This window comes from Lepidochelys olivacea, assembly GCF_965140295.1.
Source record: "Lepidochelys olivacea isolate rLepOli2 genome assembly, chromosome: 27".
Lineage (NCBI taxonomy): Eukaryota > Metazoa > Chordata > Testudines > Cheloniidae > Lepidochelys > Lepidochelys olivacea.
The window spans coordinates 17,642,711-17,658,860 of record NC_140437.1 but is presented as its reverse complement, the minus strand read 5'-3'; the positions used below and the strand labels follow the sequence as shown (position 1 = coordinate 17,658,860).

General features: G+C 51.8%; 1 protein-coding gene across 2 annotated transcripts in view; it reads left to right on the top strand.

The window, feature by feature from the left end:
- Positions 1–16,150, top strand: part of LOC311513861 (zinc finger protein 385C-like) — a 195,395-nt gene that overhangs the window by 147,567 nt on the left and 31,678 nt on the right. For both annotated transcript variants that reach the window (XM_084616005.1, XM_084616007.1), the window contains one exon: positions 10,806–10,948. In XM_084616005.1, the coding sequence (XP_084472131.1) occupies positions 10,806–10,948 (143 nt within the window). The remainder of the gene's footprint in view (positions 1–10,805; positions 10,949–16,150) is intronic.

Below are 16,150 nucleotides of genomic sequence, written 5' to 3'. Positions count from 1 at the left end.
CAATGCTCCATGCTTGTAAAGTAAATCCAGCAAGTAAAACCCTTCAGACCGCACTCTCCTTTTCATGTTTTGCTTCGTTATTATGTGTATTCCAGCAGCACCAAGAGGCCTCTGCTGAAATCAGGGATGCATTGTGCTAGTCAGTGAACAGACGTTTAGGAAAAGAAAGTCCCTGCCCTGAAGAGTTTGTAACTAAAACGAAGACACAGGCTGGGTGACAAGAAATGTAGTGATGTTGAGAGACACAATTCATCTTGCAGTCTCCTTAGACTTACGACTTTTGGCTACAGAAATAAGTTGTTTCCACCATAATAAATATTCTTGGGTTCTAACCAGGTTTGAATTTACAGTCACAATCCTTGGGTTACTCCAGATGGTGACAATGGTTCGGTGTAATGCTTTCACTCCAGAGTCCTTCACTGCCTTACATATGGTCTGACTCATCAGGGATGCGCTATATGCCGATGGAGCAGGGCAGTTCATTGCCATCCCTGTCTGTCTTTTTCTGCTCCTATATTTATACCCCACTGATCACCACACTACAGTATCTGAATGCCTTAAATATTATCCTCACCTGACAGATGGGGAAACTGAGGCCCAGCAAGATGTAGTGACTGGCTCAAGGTCACAGAGTCTGTGGCAAAGCCAGTGGCTGAACCCAGATTTCTTGAGTCCCAGTTCAGTGTCTTAACCACAAAACCACCCTTCCCTTCCCTTCCCTTCATCTCTCTCTTAGAGTAAATGAAGCAAACACTTCAAGGTGCCATCAGTGATTATTATAACAAGTACAGCTGTGGGGCCTGTGTAGTTCCAATTATTATCCCTAAAGCTGGCACAGTTCTGCCCCTTGACTTCTGCCTCTCTCCCTAGGTATTTCTCCAGCAAGCTGGTAAAGGCATTTCCTAGGGAAGCGTTTGCTCTTCTGAGAGTGTATGGCCTGGTATTCCATCTGTCACTATCCGCCTCTTCTCAGAGCGGGGAACCTTCAGGATAGCTCGTGAACACACGAGCTAAAGGAGAGTAGGGGGCCTTGGTGAACTTTATTGCATATATGTGGAAGCGAGGTTTGCGTTTAACAGATTGAAAATCAGGGGCTCGCTCTGCCGGTGGAGCGAAACGTGACAAAAAACAATGCCATCTGAGAGCTGGAAAGTGTTTTGAGGTTCACTGTGTACCCCACTTCCTGGATTCCGGCCACCCGCCTGCTCTGGTGGAACATGCACCATCAATTGGTCTCTGTATCTTCTGAAAAGGTTATTCTGAAAAGTGACTCTGCAGAAGTGATGGCTCCAGATCAGAACTGAACAGCTTAGAGGCAAAAAGACCACGATTGGGTCCCTAACTTACCTCTGCCTATTCTTCAAACTCACCCAAGGATCCGACAGTCTGTTTGCGTCCTGTGGAAGTCACAGGTCGTGGCCAGCGAGAAAGACGCTGCTGGCTCATATTCTTCCTCCGTTATACCCACACAACCCACTGAGTCCACATTCTGGTTGCAGAGTCATCACTAAGGGTGACATGTGACCTGCCTGCTCTTCATTATTGATGACGATGCATGAAAAAGGAATTTCCTAAGTTGACTTCAGCTCTCAATGTGGAATTTGCAGATGTGGCAGCTGGGTGGGTGGGAAGGGAAGTCTCTTACTTCTAAACTCATTGGATTTTATATGAGTGGCAAGACGCAATAAAACACCAGGGTAATTGTCAGAGCAGAAGAGCATGTTCTTGGGTTGCGTAGATGCATGGAAAGCCATTTGTCTGGAATAATGAAACCAAGGATTTCAATCTTCAGTGCATGTTGAAAGGGGTGATTGAGTTAGCCATGTCCCCAGCCCTGTTCTTTGTTATAGCTGTTAATATCAACTAGATTGCAGCTGTATTTTGGTGGATAGAGCTGCGGGATCATAAGTGATTTTGCACTGAATGTTCAGATCTTGGCATGAGCTCATCTCACTGACCAGACTTTGCTACCATTTGTTTTCTCTCTAAAATGCGTAGGTGAGGGAAGAGAGCAGCTGTTACTCGGTCTTTAAGGAGTGGAGAAGGGGGAGTCATATGGAGTATTAGCAGAATAGAATTTACTCCAAGTATCAGCCACAGATGTGGGGAGAGGGGTTGTTCCACATGGCTTCGGAATGGATACCCAGTTCCCCATCATTGCAGGGAAGATCTCTGCTTTGAGAAACCGGCGCATCTTTTGGTCCCAATCCTGCAGTGAGCTGGGCAGTGAAGTTAGTGGCAGGATATGGGCCTTCTGGTGGGCCTCCACCGGAGCCAACCCCGTTGCCTGTGATGGTGGTGGAATGTTGGAATATTGGCCCCAAACAGCTGTTGTGTAGGGGAGTGTGACTTCGCTGAGCTGGGCACAGCCCCAGCCTGCGGACCCCAGCTCTGAGGAGGAATCTGTGACTTGTCAGGAACCCCCAGGAAGTTGCAATCTGCTGACTGTTGCTAAAAATGCAGTGGGTTGCACTGTTGATCATCTGGGCCAAACCCTGAGAAGCTCAGCGCCCTTTCAGGTGCTCAGGTCCTTTCACAGCACAATGGCAGCCATGCGCCGTCTCATGCTTTGACCCCCCAGCCTGTGGGGAGTGGGGACAGAAAACCATTCCCAAAGGTCTGATTAAAGTAGTTGAAGTGACATTCAGTTCAAGCTACTAGAGGGCAGAGATTTTAAATCCTGGGGTAGAGAATTGGAGAGACAACAGACATCGTTGGGAGCGTCTAGAGAACGAGAGAACCGGATTGTTTCCGTGTAAATAAACTGCTGCTGTCCCCACATGCCGTGGGTAGAGGCTGTGCCAACTGTTGCTCATGGCAGCAGTGGGTCCATGAAAATGTGTCCTCGAAATTCTGAGACGAGTAAGCCCCCCGGATTGACGCTCATGCGGTAGGGCGCAGGTCTTAGCGAGTCACGAGTGCACGGGCAGGATGGTCCGCAGGGCGGCTGCTACACTGATCTGTTGGAAAAGGAGCATGGGGGGAAATAACGTGCAGGAACGAATGTGGTCTGCGGGAAAAGTGCTGGCCAGAGAGCTCCAGGACCTGGAGCCTTTCCTGACTGTGCTGCGTGGCCAGCAGCAGCATGTGCTTCCTGCACGCTGGCCCCGAGTGAGCCAAGTCACTCCGTTTGAGAATGGTCGGGAAGGTGGCTTTGAATAACCAGCAAGTTTCAGAAAACGTTTGAATTGCTCCCAGGCTGACTCCCAAGCGGGCGGAGGGTAATTACCCATTGGAACAACTTCCCGAGGGACGTGGGCAATCCTCCGTTGCTCGGAGTCCATAAGTCAAATCTGGAGTCCTTTCCGACACCCGGGCGGGAGGGCGAAGAGCCGTGATGCAATGGGGACAGGAATTCCTGGGGCAGGGCTCTGGCCTGCGCTATGCACAAAGTCAGACGAGGTGATCACAGTGGTCCCTTCCAGCCGTCAGGTCTGTGGATCTGTGCGAGTGCAGGCCCCCCTCGGCGGGAGGAGCATGATTTCCAAAGTTGGGAGCCTAAGGCAGACCACAGGTAGGATCTCAGGTCGGCTCAGAGGCTCTCCAAGATTCTCCCCTGGAAGGTGCTTTGCTAGTTAGGTGTATAGCACTGTGTTTGCGACCTATGTGCAAAGTTGGGCAATGCTGCCTTTTGGGCTCAAGCAGGAAAATTTGGGCTCATTCTCTGGCTTCTCTGCCTCAGCTGCTGGGGCCTCGGCTTAGAATTTCAGCACATCACTAGTCAGCGAAATACTTAAGCCCACTGACTTCAATGGTGCTGAAGTTGGTGCGTAAGTGCTTTCCTGAACTGGAGCCCAAGGGCAGGGGGCCTGGTATTTACCCAGCAAGCGGCGGGTTCTCTGCCGAACCAGAAAGCAAACCAAGGCCTGAATGTCACTCCTGCACCAACCTGCACTGAGCCAGTGGGAAACAGGGCGATCTTTATCTCGGAGGATCCTGCATCTACGCCCTTCATCAGCAAAACGTCCCACTCCTCTGAATGAAGCTCCGGGCTCTGCCATTTTTGCCAAAGCAAATCATTTTAATGGCGTGTCTGATTAGTAACCGCAAATACGGCCCCCCGCTGCTGCCGGCATCTCGCCCCCAGCGAAGGTAGGGCAGGGCCGGCATTGCGAGCGAGGAAGTTGTGCAGGAGGGTGACCTTGTTGAAGGCAGCCCGAGGACAGGAGCTGGGGAGTGCCAATTTGCCGGTGTTTAGGGGCTGGTCTGCAGTCAGGAAGCTGCTTGTAGCTACCCCAGCATGCCCCCCCGCTGCAGGGCGTGGAGCGGTTCACACCGTCGCCGCTTGGCACCAGAGCAGTGTACCAGCATTCGAGGTTGGTGCTGGCGTAACGATAGCCGCCTAGATGCAATGCTGCAAATTGTCCTTCCGGTTGACGGGAGCTGCTGGGTTCCTGGAGGGCAGCGGTTCGTTGAGGGGTTAGGAATGAGCAAACCCCTCTGAAGCCGGTGACGTTCCCCTGCAATACAAATCCCATTCCAGGTGGAAGTGAGCCCTCCAGCCCCTCCCCCATTACTGAGCCGACCAACGCTGTGCCATGGCTCCATCACCATGCTATAGAAGCCCAGTTCCTGTGATGACGGGTCAAATCCCTACACATAGGGTGTTTCCTGCTGGGGCTGGGTCCCTTCCTGTAACAACCTGCTTAATAAAGAAAGATCCAAAGGTTGACGGTGGTCCCTGTTCACAGAGGGAATGTACGCTTAGCCTAATGCAGGGGTTGGAAGTTAGGACGTCTGCATCCTACACCTGTGTGACCGAGGATGTGGGTTTTCAGCTGGGAAGGTCACGACTGCCCTGCCCTTCCCCTATTGTGAAGGGGAAGGAGGTCCCAGCTAGATAGAAACGGGTGAGGGAGATGTCTCAGGATGAAAAAGGTCAAGAACTACTGTTTTAAGAGCAGCTTGGGCCTCAGTTTCCCTTTCTGGGGGTAGATAACGCTTCCCTGCCTCTCTTGCGTGTTGTGAGGCTCTGCCAGCCGATGTCTGGCAGCTCACGAAGCGTGGGAAATTATTCCCATGTTTACAGCTGTGCTCACTCCTGTTATTCCAATCCCGGCAGTTTTTCCGCTCCGACAAGCGTCCCCCTCGCCTCCCTTTTTTAGATGGGGGGGACGCATTGTTACAGGTTTTATTGTCGTCTTTCATAACCTTTCCGAGGCCAAACCGGGACGGCATGGAGTGGAAGCTGTGAGGCAAGCTGTCTAGCTGGATCATCAGCTCAGGTCTTTCTGTGAGGCTCCAGGTTACAGACACATGGTGATACAGGAGAGAGACAATTCGTCTTGCAATCTGCTTGGACTTCTAAGCACTGGGTGCAGAAACAAGCGGCTTCCACCCTGAGAAATAGGCTTGATTGCACAGTCACAATCTGTGGGTTACACCAAATGGTGACAGTGGTTCTGAGTAACCTGTTCACTCCCGAATCCTTCTCTCTCTAGTTATGCATACTGCACCAGATATGACGTATGGCATTTGGGGGGTACGTTATCTGCAGATGGATCAGGGTGGTCTGTTGCCATCTCTGTCTGTCCTTTTCTCCAGCTGCATTTATACCCCACTTGTCACCACAATACAGTATCTGAATGCCTCTAATAATCCCCTCTGGGCAGTTAGGGAAACTGAGGCTCGGAGAGGTGACGTGACTTACCCAAGGACACGGAGCAAGTCAGTGGCAGAGCAGGTAGAAGAAACCAAGAGTGCTGGCTCAAACCACTGTGCTCTAACCACTAGATAACACTGCTCTGTGCAGCATGAGTAATATGGCCTGTTGATCAGCCTGACAGACTCAAGGGGAGAGACAGAGAATCTTGTGTGGAAGATGCTGCACTGAGATCGGGGAGGAAGTCTGGAGTCTGTTCCTAGCTCTGCCACAGACTTGCTGTGTGACCTTGGACAAGTCCCTTAACTCTGTGTGGCTCAGTTCCCAGCTCTGCAAAATGGGGATAAGAATATTCATACTCAGCTTTTCTCCCACTGTTTGTCTGCCTTGGACGGCTTGAGGGTGAGGGACAATCTCGTATGTATTTGTATCACACCCAGCACAATGAGGTCTTGATCTAGGGTAGGTCTAGTGTACTAAGAATCACCTAGGTACCAGTCCCCCTCCGGGAAACGAGAACCAAGTCCCTGATTCAGCCAAGCACAGAAGCCCAGGCTTAAGGTTCAGCACAAACGTAAGTGTTGCCCGTCGTTATTGCTCGCAGACAGAACGTGCCTGTTACTGTGGGTTTTCCCAGGGAGTTCTTTTCTGAAAATTGTCCCCACCAAACCATGCGACTGTCTGTAGCTTAGTTACGAGCACTCTTCTTGTGGCAATAACGACGCTCCCGGCCCCCACACGTCAGGGGCACCGAGCTAGCAGCCGCCACGTTTCACCAGCGCTGCAGAGCTGCAGTCACTGATTAGCTCGTTAACCGTCGACAGAGGCAGAGCCAATTCACCGGCATCATTCCTCACCAGGTGAATGTCAACGTTCTTTACAAATAACAAAGCAGAAAAAAAAACATTTCGAAGTTTACAGACAAAGGTGAGCAGATGCCCTCGCAGCCCAGTCCCGAATCCAGTCACACTGATGCTGCTTTCTGGTCTAGTATTATAATAGCATGTAAAAGGGTGGGATGCGGGGGCCTCCCTAGGGGGCACCGATCTGGCCGGATGCTGTGCCACGCCAGCTCAGACGATGCGATGCAGAAATACCGTTTCACGCCCCAGAACATTCATTATGTGCCGTTCACCCATTTTTTGCTGGGTTTTGCCTTTTTCTTCTCTCCTTTCCATTTATTTATTTATTTATTTGTTTATTTTTAAGCTGTTTCCCAGATTTCCCTCCTGGGTGACTTTGGAATTAATTCGATCAATGCACGCCTGATGAAGCAAACTGTAATTTTTACCCTGGAGTTAGAACTGGCTCAGGGATAGCGCCTATAAAGAGAAAGAAATGAATATGTGCATTCTCCCAGAAAGAGGTCACTTTTGCCTGGAGGGCCAGTGTGTCACGCTTTTTATTCTGAAATTCAACAATCTTGCGAACTTGGAATTTCAGATTTTCCTCTTGGCTCCCCAATACGCCAGGCTGTTGCCAGTGAGGAATCTGAAATACATGGAAAGAACGGCCGGTGTCAGGTGAAGGCCCTGGTTTGGCAGAACAATTAGGCACATGCTTAAGTGCGTTTCTGAACAGGCATGGGATGCTGGAGTGGAGTCTTCGGGTCTGAAGTGACTCTGGAGGGGGAGTACGAAAGACACAAGTGAAATCCTGGCCCGGCTGAAGTCAATGGGTGTTTTGCCGTTAATTTCACCGGGGCCAGGATCTCACCAATGAGATTTAAATGCCTCGCTGCCACTTGTGCCTTTGAGGAGCGCCCCCGCGCCTGCTGCCGTCCCAGTAATAATGGAGAGGCAGTGGGTAGAGATGTGGGTCTTGTTCCCAGCTCATGTGCTAGCCTGCTGGGGAACCTCGGGTGAAGCGTTTCATGTCTTTGTGCCTGTGTTTTTCCCAGCTGTAAAATGGGGATAGCGTTACTGCCCTCCTCCGGAAAGCGCTGGGAGATAGTGGATGAGCCGTGCTCTATGAGAACATGGGGTGGGGGTCTAGTTACTGCACGTTCTGCTCCGTCACATTTCTTTCGGGTGAGGGAAAAGGTTTGTGTTCCTGTAGCAGGCCCAGAGCTTCTCCGCGGCCTTACAGGTTGGAGAAGTAGCCCAATGCGTCTTCTTTGAAATGGGGCGACCAAAGCTGAACGCGGTGTTCAAAACCCCCTTTCTCTTTCTCTGGAAGGACCAGACTTTTTGCAAGCAGAGCTGCAAAGATAAGACCTCGTCCAGACCCCACTGTTAAGCTTCTGATGAGCCTCCATGCTGTCAGTCATAGTTCTGCTGTTATGCAAATACAGCAGCCGTGCCAAGCTCATTGTATGGCTCTGTTAATGGCATGGCTGTGATTCTGGAGATTCATTTAAAGCCACTGGAATCTCTTTAGAACAGAAATGTGTCTTGTTATATTGGAATGTCTCTGAACTCTCTGAGCGTCTTTGTGTGATTTAAAGCTGGTTGTCAGCTCCTGCCTCCCCTCTAGTTATCTGTGGCCCGGCCCGGGGACGATGCAGCCAGCTTGATTCGCTGTATCTCAGCGAGCACGCGGGGCAGGACAGCGCTCGTAACGTTTTCACTTCTGCAGTGAACGGTGGGGTTTATGGCAACAATAAACGTAGCACTCCACGGTAACAAGCCAGCATGCCTTCATCAGCTGAGGAGTTTTCAAAGTTATCGTCCAAGAAGCATTGGAGACAGGAGGCCTAAAATAAACTAACCCTAAAGGGGAAAGGTAGACGCTGCGTTTTCCTGCCGAGAGGGTCAGTGGGTACTTATTCCTTGATAAGCAAGATGGGCACATGGGAATTTCCATAGCGGAACAGGTCCATGGTCCAGTCACTTCAGTCCCTGCTCTCTGACAGTGGCCGGCACCAGCTGGGGAGAGGAAGGTGCAAGATCCCCTGCTGGGCAGTTATGGAGTGACCTGCCCAAAAGGGAAAATTTCTTCCTAATCCCCACCCAGGGGTCGAATGGGGAGAGCAACAGTGTTCTTCCAAGCTCTGCCCACAAAATAAGCTCCACCCAAAGAGCCAGCACTCCCAGGAGCCTGTGCAGATGTTCAGAATAGGGCTGAATGGGCATCCCTGCTCAGCTTGGAGGGCGGCATCCTCTCCTGCCGTGTCCAGACTGGCTGTGCAGTCTCGGGGGGCTCCCCTGCAGCCTCTCTGCAGCGGCTCTTCCAGCTGATAGCCTGGAACGGAGGCCTCAGCCCCTTCACCGAGGGCCCCTGAACTCACTTGAATGTGTCTCTGCCAACCTCCTCCTCTCCCACACTGGACCATGTGGGACCAGAGCAGGGATCCTGTCCAAGGTGCAAAGGGCTCCCCACACAGCCCCATAGGTGGGGGGTGTATGTGGGGCGGGGTGCCTTGGCCTGGCTCCACACCCTGCGGGGAACGCTTTGCCCAAGGGACTCCCCAGCACTGAGCCTGGAGGGGCCCCCTGTGTGTTTAGGAGAGTGAAGTTCCCAGGTTGCTTTGACCGAGCCCTGCCCGCCTCACCCCTTGGCATCAGGGAGCCGGATCCTGGCTAACGATGTGACCCCTCTTTGCTGCCAGAGCAGCTCGGGTGTTTGAAGGGACCTTGCAAAGGGGGGGCCTGAGAATCATCTCTGCACAGGGGGGCTCCCCTGGTGGCATCAGGGCTGTACATCTGCCCTGCTCACCACCGCTGGCCTAGGGCGCAGCTCAGGGACGTGGCAGGAGAGAACTGTGTGATCGCTGTTATCGGGCCTCCAGGGAAGCAGAGCGATGTTAGAGCAGCCCTGACGCTGCTCTGACTTACAGCAGCCAGGGCAGAGGGCGGGAAGACGTCATCTCAGCCCATGCCCCCAGCACAGCAGCCACGGCACTGAGGCTCAGGCCCAGCAGCTCTGTTACATCAGTTGTCCATAACTCCTGGGGTCAGTTCCCTTAGCTCATCTGCACAGAGTTTGGAAATCCGGGCTCCTTAAAGTCTTCATGCCCCTTCCCCTTTCGTGCTCAAACCCAGGTGCTCTCTGGGCTGAGCAGCCACACAAGGAATAAGTGGAATTACCAGCCCTGCTCCAGCTGTATTCACAGCAAAGCCTCCCACCAGGGTGGCATGGGGAGGTCCCGTGCACTGTGCCTTAAGCCGCACTCAGAACCTCCGCCTTACAGCTGCTGAAAAGGAACGAAAGTAGCAGGCGAAGCAAAGGGAGGAAAAGCAGATTCAATGGGTGAGGGGCAGTGACTTTGATTTTGATGCCATGTGACATTCGTCTTTCAGCTCAGATCTGGTTATTGAAATCCAGTTTCTGCTCAGGTTCCAGAAGAGCCTCTGGCTGCTTAGAACCTATTCGGTTTTCCCCAGTTCCTACAAAAAAAATTTTATTTACTTTAGATTATTTTTAGATCACACACCAGTGCTCACCGTTAATTTGCTGGGGAGGGCGTGCAGCAGCCTGGGGAGCTGGTTCGTGGGGCTCGGGATGTGGCTGTTTCTATTATGGACGCCAATAACCCATCAGGGAGGGCTGGTGGGGAGAGGCAGCGGGCGCACACCATCAGCTGTATTTCTAACCCTAGCTAGTGGCGGAGGAGAACTGAGGCTGTTCCCCAGTGCCTAAAGCTCAGACGAGGCATTCAAAATCCACTGGAAGTCAAACTCCTTTGACAATCTTAGCATAACCTCCTAGCCAGGGGACATATACCTCCCTCCTCCTCTGTGACTCGCGAGTCTAGCTACTGCCTCTGCATCTCCATTGCTTTTCTTACCGTGTTGGCTCTAGAGTTTTAAGTGTCCGTGTGCTCGGAGTTGGATAAGACTCAAAAGAAGTCCAGGTCCCCGCCCCAAGCAGCCTACAATCAGAGGCCCCAGCCTGCATAGGGTCTGCGAGAGCACTCCCCTGTGCCTACTCAGAATCCCCTTGGAGGGGGAGAGGCCCCAGGATTTCGCGGTGGGCATTGTGAAGGTTACTAGAGCTAGGTGGGAAAACTGGGATTTTAACATGAGAAACTTAAAACAAAAAGACCGTGGTTTGAAATGTTTCCGTTTCCCTGGGGGACACTTTGAACCAATTCAAGGCACAAAAATTCCCTCTTCATGTCAGTATCATGTAATTTCATGTATTTAAAACAAAACGCCAAAACACCATTTTAATTCAAAGTTTCAGAGTCTGCATTTGCCCTTTTCCAGGTGATTTAATTAAGAAAAATCTCAACGTTATGTCTCCTTCCCTCGCTGTGTAGGACCATCTGGGCACAGCAGCCCCCTCCTAGCATCGCTGTCTATTCCTGGGCGACCCCTACACCCGCCACTGGACATCAAGCACTTCCTGACCTTTAGACTCAATGGGACGTCCCCGCTCAACCTGTTCCCCAACTTCAACACGGTGAGTTATTGCGGGGCTCAAAGACCTTTCAGGCTGGAATGGGGGAGATCTGTGCTTCCGCATCTGAAACACAGCAGCCCACGGGTGCAGGGGGGGGCGGGATGCCAGCAAGGACAGACAACCCGTCCCTGCTCACAACGTAACCCCGTCAAGTGCTTCCCATGTTCAGGGAGTGGGGAAGGAATATTCCAAAAATGAGGGTGTGGTGAAAAGGAGCACGTTGGCCAGGGAATAACTGTTCGTTGGGCCATGATGCCAGTCGCTCTAGGTGAGCACAGATGGACTCAGGGCATCACTCCTGGGAGATGCTGGGAATCTGGCTTTGGAGGGAGCTGGGCTCCCTTCCCGGCAGGGTTTGGCCTCTGGGCACCCGCTGTTTTCAGAAGCACTAAACTCCCACAGTTTGGGCCAGATTGACAGTCCAGCAGCTCCTGCCAAGAGCAATGGGAGCTGGACCCTTGTGAAAGCCTGACCCCCACATGAATACACACTTGGCTGAATCAGATACCTGGGTGCCCAGACCGAAGGTGCCCGTTTGCCTTTACCCGTGACTGGCAAAGTTCTGTGCCAGATGGTATTGAATGGGTCCCAGAAAGGGCAACAGGCAGCATGACTTGTTCACGGTCACAGAGCACATTAATGGCAGAGCAGGGGACAGAACCCAGATCTCCTGTGTCCCAACTCAGTGCCCTACCCACTGAGCCAGGCTGCCTTGTTCTCATTAATCCCATCGTCCTGTAAATCCCTTCTCGTGCAGAGCCCTTATTGTTCTGTTCGCTACCAATCACAGGCTCACCACTCTCCGCACCAGCCCGCTAATTTCCTGGGTTGCCAAAGGGGTCTTCTGAGCGAGACACTGCCCCCGCCAGTTTGTGCACTTGTCACTCTTAGCCGGAAGGGTCGCACGTTTGCAAAACTCTGGATGAGAGGGCTCAGTGGATCCATTGCTGCAGAGGGAGGCGGGCTCTGACGCTGACCAAGGAGAGACACATCTTTTGAAACAGGGATGCAGCCGAGATCAATCCCACAAGGCTCCATTCATCTCTATTATAAACAGACGTTTTTAAAATGCTTCATTTCGACCAAAATCAATTGGGTTTTGCTCCCAGAATCAATAGCAATAAAGTAGCTTTGGAGAGTAATTTTATGAGTTTAAACACAGAAAAGAGCATCTAAGGGTACAAGGAATCCGTCAGCTGTCATCTATCCAGGTTTTGTTGTCAGTCCTGCTTTGCTCATTGCATAATGTCTCTTGTTAGCTTACTAATGTCAAGGTCAATCTGCAGGCGAGCCCTGGCCTCGGTTATGTGATACTTATATAATAATGTCTCAGGCTTCTAATCTCCTCCTCCTTTGCCCCTTAACCATCAGGGAATTTCAGGGGCCTCTTCCGGTAGCTGGTTGCAAAAAATTTCCATTTAAACCTTTTTTCCATTGGAAAATGGCTTTTTCAACTAAATGGAGATTTTCACATTTCTCTCCCCGCACCCTCCCAGCACAAGGTTGGTTTTAAATTTTTGGATTTCATATGAAAATTTTCAATTACACATTTTTTTGTCAAAAACTATTATTATTTTTTCATTAAAACTTTTCGGGGGGGGGAATAATTTGCCAGCCAGCTGTAAGGAAGAATCTGGACTGGTGTTTGCAGTGATGGCCCATGGGATTCAATGGGGATGCAGCATGTGAATGGACGCCCATAGGGCAGCTGAGAAAGTGAGTCGATGGTGCTTGGAGGACAGCATGAAAGAGAGCCAATCCCAATTTTGCATCCTCCATTGGAGACTCTGTCCTGACTTGCTGGGAGACGGACTTGACCTGTCCTAGTAGGTCTTTCACATCTCTGACTTGATGGAATAGTAGACGTTAGAAATACAAAGACTTGGTGAATCACCTCTTTGAAGAGGAAACGTTGTGGTCTAACGGGCTGAGTACAGAGACAGAAGACCTGAGATCTGTTCCGGACTCTGCCCCGGTTTGCTGGGTGAACATGGGCAAGTCAGTTAGAACAAACTTTGCAAACATGTCGGCCAAAAGGGGAATGACTCCAGGGCTGTGCTCTGTCCCGTGCTATGCAGGAGGTCAGACTAGATCATCACAGTGGTTCCTTCGCGCTGTGTAACCTATTAAAGTTACTCACTGAAATCTTCACTTCCCTGGGAGCTCTGAGTGCTCAGCACAGCTGAAAATGAAGCTGCACTCGTGTGGCTACTTAGGCACCTTTAGGCCTCTGATTTTGAGAACACGAGTGGATTCTGAACCTCACTGTGCCTCATTCCCCCTCTCCTAGGCAGAGGGGGCGACACTGACTGTCCTCTTGTAAATTACTTTACTTCTATGCTATGGAAGTGCAGGTGATTATTGCTGCTTATTTAGGGGAAGATTTTCAAAGATGTTGGGGGGGGGTAGGCTCCCAACTCCCACTAACTTTGGGATTCAAGCCCCAAACTCCCATGGACTCCTTAAAATCCCAGCTTTAGCCCCTCTCTCTCCGGGGCTAGAATGCCGGGTTACAGTAGAAGATGGTTTTGCTGATGCTATTAACAGCCATTTTTGCCCATGTTCCTTTTCTGAGCAATCAGAGCCAGCAGCTAAACTGACCCAGTCTGTTCCTTATGCTCCTTGGCTGGCCCTCCCACCTCCCCCAGGCACGTGTCCTGTTGTCATGTTGTTGTTTTGTTTTTAAATGAAACTTTTGAAAATTCCTTTCCCCTGTGTTTGCTTGAAACACCATCTCCGCCTGCAGCATGAGCCGGTGACATTCCACTGCCCTTCTGGCAGGAAGGTCTTTGGTGGTGGGCTCACCTCTGCGAGGTCCCTTCGCTCAGCAGAGACAGTTGCTCCAAACCTGGCTGAGATAGGATCACACTAAGCTCTTGAGCAGTTTGCCGTGTGTGTGCGTATTTGTGCAGGGGCTTTCCTGGTCTCGTTGAAAGTCTGCAGAGCCTCAGGGGGAAACAAGGACTCACGATCAGCTCTGCTTCTGACCCCAAGATGTTTTCATGCGAGTCCTGCCAGGAGTAGGTTGAGGGAGAAGGGCGTAAGTAGCTCTAAGCACAGTGGGAACCTGTGATAAAGCTGTCTGCGCTCAATGGAAATCTTACAGCACTGGGGGACCCGTTCAAATCCAGCCCTGGCTGGGAGTTGGTGAAAGTCGTTCCCACCTGACCTGTGGCTGATGGGGCTGTAGTGACTCAGCTCCCCTGGCCCTTTGGAGAGGGTCTCTCCGAGGCAGGGATCAGGACTAGCAGGAGCACGCCCTCTCTCCGCCTGCTTTGTCCCTCCTCTGTGCAACGAGGAGTCCAGGCTGCAGGGACCTCAGCTCACCCCCGGACCCAGCACCGTACTCACTACAGAACAGAATGGTGGAAAATCTTCTGCGCCATCCAGCAGGAGGAAATTGTTCCAGGGAGGAAGGAGCTAGCCTCTGGAGCAGGCCTACCAGAAACGGCAGCCGGGTTCCCGGCTCAGCAAGGCTGAGCCTTCAGCTTGGGCAGGGGTCAGATTTAAAGGGATTTTAAGCCCTTTTCTGGGTCAGGTTCATGCCAGTGCAGAGACTCAGCGTAGGGCCTACGAGATCCTCCAGGCTGGATCCCGGGAGGTGCGGTGCATTCTGGCCTCGATCCAGCAAAGCTCTTAAGCATACCCTGAACTTGGAGCAGTTTTCTGCCCAGCACCTCGCAGGCTCGAGCCCTTACGTGGGATTTAAGTGGCGCGTCAGCCTAGTGCTGCCGCAGCACATGGGATGGCTTCCATGCCTCCTGCAGTTACTGCTTACCCGGACCAGACGTGTCCGCTGCAGGGCGCGTAGACCCCTATTGAGTAATCTGCTCCTCCGGGCCTGACAGAAGGTGTCACAGACTTCAGCTGCTTCCGTGTGGAAGCGTCCAATGTGATAGTCCTTGGGCCAGGCAGGGGGGATCCTTGTTACCTCCTCCTTGGGCTGCCCTTAAACAGCCCCGCTCCCTCCATGCGTGGGGGAGGTTGAGGAAGTGAGTGGAGCGACAGGACCTACGTTTGGAACCGGCCTGGCTTCCTGGAGTGGCTGAGACGTCCCAGCTGCAGAGCAGCATCTGATGAAGCCCTCAGGCTGGCATTGCAGGAGTTGAGGCAGGTCCTGGTCGCAGCAGGAATAAGGAGGAATTTGGCCACACGGAGGAAGTGGGGGATGAAGCACCGACCGGGGGGGGGAGGGGGCAGAAAGTTCAGAGGCCCCAAAAAGGCAGGCGGCTTTACAGAGGATGACAGCAAAGGCCTTTTCTTGGAGGGCAGCTGGACTCCAGCTCCATTTATTGCTTCGTTGCACCAGGGGAAGTCAGCCTGGTGTTCCCTTATCTCCCTTTCCCATCTAATCTGCCATGCCGACAGCTCAGCGAGTCCATCTGGCTGCTGAGCCTCAAGTATACGCTAAGGGAAGAAAGAAAAGCTGTTCGTCCTTTAGATTTCAGATTTCCAGCTACACTGGGTCATATTCAGAGTTGGTGCAAGGAGAGAGCAACTCCACCCGTGTCAGTGAACTTGCACCTTCTGACCCCAAGCCCATGTGCTGGCCCTGCTCCAGCCCAGGAAATGTTCTGTAATAGTCACCCCCACCCCACTGGAACAGCGTCGAGGGAGAGTTGCTTGTTACCGCAGAGCTGAATCCTTTGCATGCTGGGCAGGTCACAAGACTCTCATGAACCCAGCAGATGTTCTACTGTGGAGCAAAGCAAATCTTGCCGAGCTGTGCGCTCTTGCTCCTTAGAGCAAAAACCCAGTATAATAAAGAGACAGTGGATCGTGTTCAGGAGGCACTCTCTGGCTGTGACTGCATTGAGTTCCCCAAAATCTAACAGTGTCTTGCAAAACCACAATACCAGAAGGCACAGTCCAAACTGACGTTGTCCCTCTGAATTCCCATTTCTGACCTCGGTGGCTGGCAGGAAGTTCAACGAGGAGATCTCTATTTATATCAAGAGGAACATCCCGGGGATAAATTGAGTAATTTGAGTCAATAGGAATTGACTATAAAGCAGAGACATTTGCTCTCTGGATGCACTGTACCCAGAATCGCCTCTCTGCTTTCATGTGAGTTCTCTCTGGAGATGGGGACAGAAGACTCCTGATGCATTCCAATTAATTCTGCTGGAATCTGTAAATGAAAATCACGTCAGACCAGACACTCCTGAGCCCTGGGAATTGGTACGTATGCTCTCAATGCAG